We start from the raw sequence: 12,186 nt of genomic DNA on the forward strand, positions 1-12,186 counted from the left end.
ATCTCATATGGTTTTTTTAAACAATTATTTGTTAAAATTAACTACATTAAACAAAATCAAGTACTACACACAATGTACTTAGCTATATTTTAAAGCAGAACTGATTTACTGCATTCATTCACTTGTGCTTTACACACATGTGTGTTTTTGAGAGAATTCAGATGAGACAGACTTCTATGTAAAACAGTTCAACTTCTAGATTGGATTCATTTCTGTATAAAATCGCTCCATACAGACATCTAGAACAATAAGATATTCCAACTAAAATCCATTCTTACTAATTGTTTATTTCCTGTGTCCTATTTAATTTGCTTCCTGTGTATAGAGATCTGCAGCATTCACGACCACATGCAGGTAGATCGACCGCAAGCCCCCTCTAAAAATTAAGCCCCGTCCTCACCTGAGATTTACCACCTGGTAAAAATGTTCGGCCTTTAAGACAGGAACATGCACAATAGGTTAGTAACCTATTTACACAAAGAATACACACACACCTGCTGTTCATTAAATTATATTAAAATTTCCATTCAGTGTATATCTTCCCTTAAGTTTGCATTGAAAACTTGCAACTTTCAATTTCCTTTGAAAACAACTAGAATTAATTGTGATGTCACAAACGTCGAAGTGCAACGTCGCAAGCAAAAATCAGAGTTCACGCACAGTATTCAATTTGTCTGCATAGCCTGGTGTGCTATAAGACCGATGACATTCCAAAATAAGCATTCAATGCTTAAATAATTTATTACATTTTTATAGTAGGTTTACAAATATTTCCAACTTTGCTGAAAATATTTGATAAACATGTCGAAGAGTGCAGGTTCTTGCAACATTTGACCAATTTTTTAAATGTACTAGTCAAATGGGCATTCTATTTCAAAATAGAGAAATGCAAATATTGTAAATAGAATATTTGCATTTCTCTTTACCAGCTCTGAAAAATATATAGAGGAAGGTGCAGTTTCTTTCAATATGCACCCTAAAATTCAAAAGTTGTTTAAATCTCCTGAAAAAACACATATACCATCTTGAATATGTGTGTATATAAAGTTCCAAGTTATACACTTTTATTTTGTTTCAAAAAATAATTACCGGTAGGACTTATTTCTAAGATATAGTAAAAAATGATGAAAAATGGCTATTTTCTTGTAGTATTTTGTAAAATGTGTCCACAGCCGTCGCCCACAACGAAATTAATATATTTTATGTGATATCACTTGATAAATTTATAATGTGAGTTTCATCGTGGGCGACAGTCGGGACATAGTTTTCTATTCAAAAAACCACTGAAGAATGAGGTATATTTTATGTGTTTTGGTGGAATCATATTTTACAAATAATTCTTTAAATAAAATGTTGACAGATTATGTTTCTTATGTTACAGACTAGGGGAGGTGGATGATGCATATAAATCAATCTCTCCTCTCCACACTAAGCTGATGGACCTCAAAAAAGAAAACACCAGATACTGCCAGGTGTGTACCCGTAGCAATGAAATAAAATTGATTTTTTGTATGTTAAAATCCCTTGATTGGCATTTTCAAAGGTGAAGGTATGTGAACCAAAACTGATGTACTCTCTGGAAGACTTCAAATTAAGTTAGATTTGAACATATATTTTATTGTAAACATTAGGATTGGACTCAAGCTTGGAAACCTTAACAGGAAAGTTTGCAAATTAAAGAGATTACAAGTAAATATAGCCATTGGAGATCACAGGTGCTCTTTGACCTCCAAATTTTACAGAATAACCCAGGGAATTTATTCCCATATTGCTTAAGGTAATGGTCCATACCCCACTAGATAAATAAAATGCGTACAGAATTTTTTCATATTTTTCAAACATGTATCTGAGGATATCTTCTCATCAAATTTTACCCTGTTGGGTGGTCCATCGGTATTATAAGAGCTAGGGCCGTTGCTAAAAATAGAACCGATTGCAGAAAATGGCGCTTTTTCATACATAGAGAATATAAGCCTAAGCCTGAAATTTGAATTTCACAAAATCATTTTTTGACTTATATCCTATGTAAAATAAAGGAATTATTATTTCAAATCAAAAATTTTTATGTTACACTTGCTTATTTATCAAAAAAAGATAAATCCGCGTACAAATGAGATAAAATGAAATAAATTTTCAAAGAGAATTTAAGCTCTTATAATTTTATTAACGTACAGAATTCTCTAAAATGTTGATATTATTTAAACCTTAACGCCCTTAATCAACTGGATATAAATTTACCCAAGGGACCGGCCTTTTCAGGATCACAATGGGCGTATTTTGGGTAAAAATCATTAAAATATATATTCTGAAAAAAGATCCGTAAAATTTAAATTGTGCATAGGTTTATTATTTCATCATTCTAAAAAAATATGTTAAAATTATTGTTAATTAGAAAACATGATTTAAACTAACTGTTGATTAATCTGTATTATTTAAACCGCAAAAGATTGTATCTTTGGATATCGGTAAGTATTATGGATCGAGATCGGTATTTAGAAATTGCAGTCACACGCGTGGATAATGCTAACTACCTGATATGCCTTTAGACAGAACCTCTATTCAACCTTTTTTTAATGGTTTTAAAGACTGTTCTTAAAATGAAATAACTTTTCTTCAGCGCATGATTTTAATTCTAAAAACATTTTTTGTTGTTGAAAATATATCTTGCTCGTTACTAAGCGAATATAGGATAAAGATGAAATAAGTCAAATTATTTCCCCTTGTGTATTTATCTCCCTTATTTATGCACTGGATTATATATAGATCTCGGTCAGGATTTCATTTTGGATGTTTATGGACTTTCAGGGATTAATGTTCAAAGAATTGGATTAAGTTCAGCCTTGTAATGAATTGATGTTTATGCAGTACAAAAGTAAGTTGTCTATATTTTCAAAACGAGTACTCAATCGACACAACCCAGTCAAATTTTCATTTCGCTGAGTAGGCCTAATAGGCTAATTGATTGCAGTTTTCAGGATTTTTAATAGATTTGTTTTGAATTAATTTCTAGATCAGCTTGATTTTTTTGTTTTGAAACACATGTACACCGTAGCGTTAGGTTTCGATTAGATCGGGCACGGAAAAAACGTAATAACGCGTGAATTACGTCAGACGTTGTTTTGTGACGTATGGATAATTACCTTAAGTAATTTTTAAAAACGGTCACAAAATATCCACATGAATAAATTGAAAATACTACCAAAAATATTTTTTTTAAAAACATCCCTCTTAAATTACCCTTCTGCACATAAAAAAGAGGAAGGGATTCAAATTAAGAGATTAAATATAGCATTAAATGATTTATTTTTGACGTCGTCGTGTCAATAATTGCCGTCAGGTGAGCAGACAAATTGAATAACGCGCGTTAGAAATACATTTTTTAACCGATAACAAAGAAATCACTGTTTGAGAACTACTTATGTAAATTACTCGTAATTCATACGCAGTGAATAGGTGTTGCATTTAGAGGCATTTAACCATCACGGAATTTAATGGAAAAACACAGTAGAATGTAAATATAGATAGTTAATGAATTTGCTCTTAAAGTGTGAATAAAAACAATATGTTTATTAAGTTTGTATTGAGTTCCGGTAGCATGATTCATAAGGAAATATCGCATTATCATTTAATTATGTTGATATGTATTGGAGGAAAATTTAATCTTTGTTGATGCCTAGTGGGAAAACAAAATGTTTGTTATAAATTGATATATTGATATATACAATTGAGAACAGAATTTTGATAAAATTTACCTATTTTCATAAAAAAAGCATTGCCTCAAAGACTTATTTTTTATTTATGTATGTTCGTGATTTGCCATTGTTAAAGAGACAAACCACATGTATTCAAATTCAAAGAGATCGGAAAAAATTTTGAGATATCAAAATATTTGTGATATGAATAGCATACCCTTGGGATATACAACAGATTAGAATACCGGTATATCAAATTATTGGTACATTCCATTTTATTCCCCACCCATCTTGTACTGATTTTACAAATAAAACCAACTCAAACTGAAAATATTTCTTCATGTTTGAATCCATTGTAGCTTGCTTCAGCCATGGAGAATCTCAAACACATCTTTACTGCCCCAGAAATTGTCAGAAAAACGGAGGAGCTCATCAACGAGGGAAAGCTGTTACAGGCTCACAAGCAGTATGTAGGCTAGAATGCAATGGAGTAGTCATGTAGAGTTTGTGCAAATGTTCACACATCGATATTGTTTAATGTAGAAGCACATGTTTTCATTGGATTGAAATTTCACTGTTTTTAATACGAATAAAATTTCGTTGGCATTTAATTTCGTCATATCGTAATCTTTAAAATGTGTCAACTATTAACTTTGTGTTTATTAATATTTGGGTTTGTCATGGATTTAATTTCATTGATTTATTTTGCGAACAAAAATAACAAAATTATATCCTCAATGAATATTTCTGCTTCTACAGTATATACTATGCACTGTAAACAGATTACATTTAATTGTGTATTCTATTTAGTGTTAATTAGGGAATGCTACTTCATTTAAATTAAGTACATCACTAAATGCCATCCATATATGTATAAGAATAGGAACATTAAGGAATATGCTAAATCAAATCCACACCAACTTGTTCAAGAACTAATTTACGCCAAATATTGTACATGCCAAATATTATATGTTTACAGTATAAGACTGTACGTATGCTAGAATGCAACAGTATTGTTGGCATAGTGTTATTGTAACTATGTTTTAAGAATGTTGTCTATGTATTATTGGATAATTTTGATTATTATACTTTCATGTTAAATACTGAAATCTGATTGGATTAGACGCAGTTGGTAATCCGTTCTATTACTCTCAGCGTTAGCAACACACTTGGCAACGGGTAACACAACGAATTGTTACATGCGCGTAAAATTATGCGCGTACGGTTCACCGTAGAATTCACTTCATTTCTATATAGAAGCAGTTAAATTTTCTTTAAAATTAAGACATTCAGTATAATAAAATAAATAGTGCTTGTTTGGGAGGGTAACTGTTGAAATTGACACCCCTCGAAAACCATTGTCAACCTCCGCTTTGCGTCGGTTGACAATGGTTTTCGAGGGGTGTCAATTTCAACAGTTACCCTCTCAAACAGGCACTATTTATATAATGTTAGGGAATATACAATTTCCACAGTATATTAATGGTTGTATGGTGTGATGGTTCCGTAGGACAGTGATAATATCAGATTTATTTGTAATGAAAATAATAAGAGAGAGAGAGAGAGAGAGAGAGAAAGAGAGAGGAGAGAGAGATACAATTTAAATCTAATTTGATTTGTTCAGCCTATCTGACTTGGAGCAGTCTCGAGATGACTTGATGTTTGAACTATATAAACAACCCCAGCAGAGTCCCACCGACAATAATGTAAGTCACTAGAACTTTCTTACATGTATCTTGAACATCAAGGTATGTCAAGTATCCCTTGTCAAAGGGATTTGGAAGTCCCAACCATTGTTTCCTAGTCACTCTCAAAACCTGGAAAAGTTAAATTATCCCTCTGGCACCATTGAGTTCAAGATAAATGTGTTAATTATCCTTGTCAAAGGGATATGGAAGTCCCAACCATTGTTTCCTAGTCACTCTCAAAACCTGGAAAAGTTAAATTATCCCTCTGGCACCATTGAGTTCAAGATAAATGTGTTAAGTATCCTTGTCAAAGGGAATTGGAAGTCCCAACCATTGTTTCCTAGTCATTCTCAAAACCTGGAAAAGTTAATTATCCCTCTGGCACCATTGAGTTCAAGATAAATGTGTGTGACTGTATTTTTACTGATCAGATATAATGTAAAGACTGATGTAAAGTTTAGAGCATGAAACCAAAATAACAGCGGAATTCTTGTTATTTTTTTGATGACAGACTCTGGAAAAGTATTTCCGGGATGTGATCAACTTATCTGAGCAGCTCGGCAAACAGCTGTGGGTAATTATACAGAGGACCCTGATGTCTGTGAGGAGGGAGCCCACGCTTATTGTGACAGCCCTCAGGATCATTGAAAGGGAAGAGAGGTAAGGGCACAGAGGATTGTAGATTAATATAGTAACAGTAAACCGGGATATACTGTATATATATATATAGAAATATGCAACATCCCTCCATATCATTTTTACCCCTTTTGCCTTTGTTGTCATAGGGCAAATATAAGACAGGGCGAATTCAATCAAAACAATTTTAGATGACTGTTAATTATTAAAAGTGTCCATTTCTAATTGTGTCTGGGCGAATTCAAGATGGGATTAAACAGCTCAGCTATGTTAAGGGCGTCCTTAAAAAAATAGCGATATTTATCACATGAAATGTTAGCCTTTGAACAATCTTGGTATTCTACTCCAAAAATTGTTAAACAAAGTGATATTTTATCGATTATACAAATTAAATAATTTGTTATCGCATGAGCAATTTTTGAGTCTCTTGGGAATACCCTGTCACGTGTCACTGCTAAAAATAGATGAACCAGGAATAATACGAAAAAATGCAAAGTGCAAGGGCATAACATAAACAAATATCGTTATTTCTGTTTCTAACTTGTAAAATGAACCTTCAAAATTTCGAAAAGTGCTGGGAGCTTAAAATATTCAAGTAAGAACAATTATTAAATTCATATAAACAGTGTATGAACAGCAATTTACGCTTATTTATATCAAATGCGTAGCGATTTCATACAGCTCCCAGCCCTTTTTGATATAATGGGGATACAATGGTAGGACATGGAAATTTTCAATATATTTGATCAAGTGTATGCCCTTGCACTACTGCATTTTATCTGACCCATTTCACTTTCAGCGTCAATTGCGTGAAATTCAAACACAACACTGACTAAGATCATGATTTTAATTTTCATTCTTAAAATAATTAAACACTGTGAATTTCACTAAAATAATGTTAAAATGTTGTTTCTGTTCACACCAATCATCATTACAAAATTGTTGAAATTGGAAAAAATAATTTCATCAGTTGCCTTTATTGGGGGGGGGTGTAAGTGATGAGTTTGTAATTTACACATTTATGTTTCATAATAATTTATGTTACTATGCTGGTGAATAAATTCGTTTAATGTATAATCAGGTTTACTTGTATTATAATTGATATTTTAGTACTAATTAAAGAAAGCAAGAAGAAACAATATATCAATATAATCAAGAATTTATTTTAATAATCAACTTTACAAATACTATAGAGATTGCTTTTCGGTGACAAACTATTCAATACGACTAGTGTTTTCTGATTTTTAGTATTTTTCAGTCATAATGTGGAATTTATGGAAATTGACAATTCTTCTTGCACACTACATGTTCTTCTCTTCTGTCTTTTTGATATAAGGAGGTAGTCCAGTTGATCAGAAAACCAATACCTGAAATGATGAATATATAATATCAATTTCAAATTTCATTTCAATAGATTAGATATCAATGCAAATTATTATAATAGGTTACATTAGTATCATTATCAAAATGATATTTAAAAACAACAAACTATACATGAAGTTGAAGTTAGTGCATGAGTAAAAGAAATATTTATATAGTACCTACTTTTTATCAACATCCCAACAAGTGTTTTCAGTGGACCATCTACTGCCTACATTTGTAAGTGACCCTGAAAATGAATAATGTGTCATAAATAGCTAGCTATTGTGTTAAAGATAACATGAAAATGAAACATTTCTCTATTATTGGGCTTTTTAATGGCGGTTTCAATTTCAGTGATATTACAACAGGCATAATCAAATGTTTATTCTTTAAAATGTGTGGAAATTCAGTTTGAACACACTTTAATTTTGTCTTAAATAAAATTAATTAGTATAGATCTTCATAAAAGAAAACTGAATAAAATACCACATTTCGATTTACTTAAACAACATTACAATCTTGTCTATAATCATCATATTATCATTCCAGATCCTCACAGTAATCTTTGTAGTGCTAGCGCATACAGTGTTTGGCCATGGACTTTTTATTGTGTACTTTGAACATAGAGGAAATGCGATCTAATATTATCGCGATATGAGACCAGTAAAAAGCTACAATGAGCCTCAATGCTCTTTATGTTCACAACTAGCGAAACGCAGAACAATTACTTTGCCTGACTGAGTCACCAAACTGATGTTTGAACACAATATTACATGAAAAACAAATGTAAACAAGTAAATAAAATCGAAGCCGACGAATTTCACTTCGTTTTCGATCCATCCAACAATATTAAATAATATCAAACAATATTTAGCGGAAGTACAGATAAATCCTACCTTGTTCAGTTGAATCCTATGCCGATATCTGTCCACGCTGGTTGTAAACGAGTTAAATTCCGAGATGTATCACTGAATTCCACATGTTTATTCTGATCACAGCTGCAAGCGCCGATGTGACGTAGCCTTGACATGTCATCAGACGACTTAGGAATTTCATGATTTCGTGAGATATAAAGAATAGTTTATGATTTTATTTCAGTACACCTTTCTTGAATCATTCAAACCCAATAATTAATCATATTCATTTTGGTAGATGTTTGTTAATTACCGAAATACCTATATCTCGTAAAATCTCATGAATAAGGGGCGGGGCTTATGCAAATTTTTCTAAATCACACGTGGTAGAATTCTTAGACCTTCCTTAACATAGCTGAAAGACTGCAAGTGTAATAGGGTGGAAAAAAAAACATGGGGCGAAAAAAACCCCTGTATACAGTATCAACATACTGTTAGTTATAGATTCCAAGGTGGATAGAAATACTGTTATATACAGGGCTATTTTTGCCTTATGTTGCCCTTCTTCACTAGGATACGGTTTTGCCCCATCTTGAATTCGTCCAGATATAGTTGTAATTAAAGAGAGATAATATGAGACATTGGAATTTGTCCATTCTAAAATTCACCCACTGACAAAGAGAGCAAAAAGGGTGAAAATAAAACAAGGGTGAATATTTCCTTGTACACAGTATGTTTTTCTGAAGAAATGACCTACTGCTTTTTGTGCACCAAATGTTCTGCTCTGGTCTTGAACTTTTCAATATTTTTGGGAGTTGATTTTAATCAACTCTCCTATGCAGTTAACCTGGCAAACCGAAAGTGAAACAGTGTTTGGACCTAAGCACAAATCAACACCGCTGACAAGACGTAGATCTTGAAAATAATAGATAAATTCAGTGTACTGTATGCTGTACCATTGTTTTTCAAAAGAAAAGTATCTATAAATACATTGAAAATAGTCAGATTTCATATAGTACGAACAATTCAATTGTTTTTTGTAGTTGCATGTATTCTTACGCTAGAGTTCAATATAGTCTCGTTCAACCAGACGTTCGGCTGTCTCCGTAAATCTCCGACAAGCAGAGAGTCTCTCTTGGTAGTCGGAGATTAACGGAGACAGCGGAGCGTCTGGTTGAATGAGACTAGAGTTCAATATTGCTTGGATCCAGATGTGTACAATTTTTAGAAACATTTCAATTACTGAAACACAGTTTGATGGAATTAATTCTATCTTTAAATATTATACAACATGATTCATATGGGGTTTTCTCGAAATTCTTGTTGGAAAAGTTCGAGAATTCATATTATAAAAATTTGCATAACATATCGTTGATTTTAAGATAAATAATTATCGATAAAATCAACTCCCGACAGTACTTCAGTACTTTGATTAGTTCTTTCCATTTCCAATCTCTCTGCACATCTATCAGGAAAAATACCAGGTAATTGGGAAGCTTCTATTAATATGGTGATATTCAAGACCCCATGGTGTTACAGTGTGATCAGAAAGTTGAAAGTGAACATAATCTAATCCTTCAGAGAGGGCTTAGACGGAACATGAAAAGTACTTGTTCTGTTGTTAGTTTGTGTCTTGTTTGTACTAATTTTGAAATTCTAGTTACTATACAAATGTTGACTGGGGTTGGAGGCAACATTGATAATGTGAGCTCCTGAGGAGTGTCACTGCCCAATGCAATTCTACAAATCGTATGCAATTTGTTTCAATTGTGCCTTAATTCATTTTTTCTTTTTTTTTTTTTGACATATGTACTTATAGTTCTTCTTTTTTCCCCATTATTTTTTATAGATTGCAAACAGATTCTAGCTGATAATTTTATGATTTACAGGTACATATAGCAATATCTCATTTCTCCTTCAAGGCAGAAGGAAGATTATGAGACCTTTCCTTTAGCCATAAAACAAATTAATAAACTATTCAAATCTTCGGAATTTTAGATTATTAAACTGCTGTATCTCATTGTTTGTGGTTTTGCTGCATTCACATTTGCCCCAGAGCAGTACCAAGAACAAATATAACACAATATTGTGAAAAAATAGTTTAATGATTGAAAGCACTACATACTTATAATTTTTCTCCAATCCAATATAAAAGACATGGTATATTAAATATATTGATGGACATTTCTGCTGGATGTTAGTTTTTGCTAAATTAGGTTGTAATTATCATCTCAGATGAAAAATATACTTAACCCCCCCCCCCCCCAAAAAAAAAAAAAACAAAAAACAAAAACCAAGCAACAAAAAAATCACACACACAAAACCAGGACATTAATTTAGTCTTATAGACTACAATTCTGCACTTAAAAAAATAATAAAACTTAATAGAATATATCTGGTAAATTTGATTAACCAGCAATAAGAATAGAAATAATAGATATATTCTTATTGTAAAGTATTTGTTGAAAGAGATTCAGGATTTATACATGCACTGTTTACAGTTTCAAACATTTCTCCTCTTTTTTCCCCCCAGAATCAATTGCATGTATCTCTTAAGAATGTGGTACATGTACATGTATGTTTGGCAAATATCAAGAACAATCAATAAGTTTTGCCTATGTTCACTCAATAAATAAACATGGCCCAGAGCATATATGGTCGATCATTCTGCAAAGTAGAGAATCCGGATTGAGTGTAAGGCGAACAAAATTTATTGTATGCTGCAGATGCAGCCCACTGTTGCTTGGACACCGACTAACTTCCAGTTCTGTAATCCCGGGATCGAGCTAACCATGTCATCTGTTTCTTCCCATCTGTTGGATAAAACTCGCACTGTGTAATATTGTGGCATGCAAGAAAAATGTCCATACCAGCATGGGCCAGTGGTGCAGCGGACCTCTTGTATAAACTGTGGATAGTGGCCGGAACCCAAGTCTCTCCAAGTGGGTTCAGAACGGCATGTCCATTGACTCACATACTCGCCGACTGCCCAATTTCTGTTTTTTTTGGACAGTGATATGATAGTGGACATGTTTGAATGTTTTGGCAACGATTTTGTGATGCGATGTGTGTTGGAATGTATCAGTGATGGAAGAGCTGAACCTAATACTGCACTGGTTAATATCAATATTTGCTGCAAAAAGAAAATAAAAATTGTAATTATTGTATCATTGAGGCTCTTATTCTCAAAGAGCAAGTTACTGTGGAATCATCATTGTTCGTGGCTTTTGTGGATAACCCTTGCCCTCAAAATTACATCCTCATGAACGTATATACAAGCATTTGTTTGATATTTATCAAAATTATCCCTAACTTGCAACCAACAAAATTACATTCCCACGAACCAGGAAAAATTTGGCGCTACCCACAAACATTGGCCCCCACAAATAAAAATGATTCCACAGTATGTCTTTGGCTTTGAAAAACACTCTCATTTGAAAAATAACACTGATGCAAAACTTTGTTTATTGTCTCAAGCCACAGTCCAGAGTTCTCATAGCTCTCTCCTACCCATGGCTGCTTGAACACATAAAGTATTGTTAACCTGTTTTAATTTCTACAAGCATTGTGCTGTTACCCCATCAGCAGTAAACAACATGATTTATGTTTTAACTGGGATTGGATGATAAAAGGTTAATTCAAAGGTCAATCTTCGACTAAGCTTTACTTGTATTGGTAAATATCTTAAATGAACTACAAGATATTTTTGTCTCATGCAACCATGGGAGATGTAAGAGGATCGTACATATTGGCTGTGGTTTGCAACGCTCTCGTTGAGTAGAAGAGCTGTGTCTTAAGGAAAATATTCAAATATATGGAATATTCCTTAATTACTAAATAATTGTTTTAGGGATGGCAATCTCTGATCAGTTAACCGATTAATCAGTCGGAACAACGATAACCAGTTTCAAAATCATTAATCAGTTAGTCGTATAAAATGAAAATAATGTATAT

At 32.7% G+C, this 12,186-nt stretch overlaps 1 protein-coding gene across 3 annotated transcripts in view; it reads left to right on the forward strand.

The window, feature by feature from the left end:
• The window catches only part of LOC128173208 (exocyst complex component 3-like), a 38,666-nt gene that overhangs the window by 2,303 nt on the left and 24,177 nt on the right, over positions 1-12,186 (forward strand). For all 3 annotated transcript variants that reach the window (XM_052838937.1, XM_052838931.1, XM_052838943.1), the window contains exons 5-8: positions 1,382-1,472; positions 4,052-4,158; positions 5,317-5,398; positions 5,892-6,040. In XM_052838937.1, coding sequence (XP_052694897.1) covers positions 1,382-1,472; positions 4,052-4,158; positions 5,317-5,398; positions 5,892-6,040 — 429 coding nt within the window. The remainder of the gene's footprint in view (positions 1-1,381; positions 1,473-4,051; positions 4,159-5,316; positions 5,399-5,891; positions 6,041-12,186) is intronic.

This window comes from Crassostrea angulata, chromosome 1, assembly GCF_025612915.1.
Source record: "Crassostrea angulata isolate pt1a10 chromosome 1, ASM2561291v2, whole genome shotgun sequence".
Taxonomy (NCBI): Eukaryota; Metazoa; Mollusca; class Bivalvia; order Ostreida; family Ostreidae; genus Magallana; species Magallana angulata.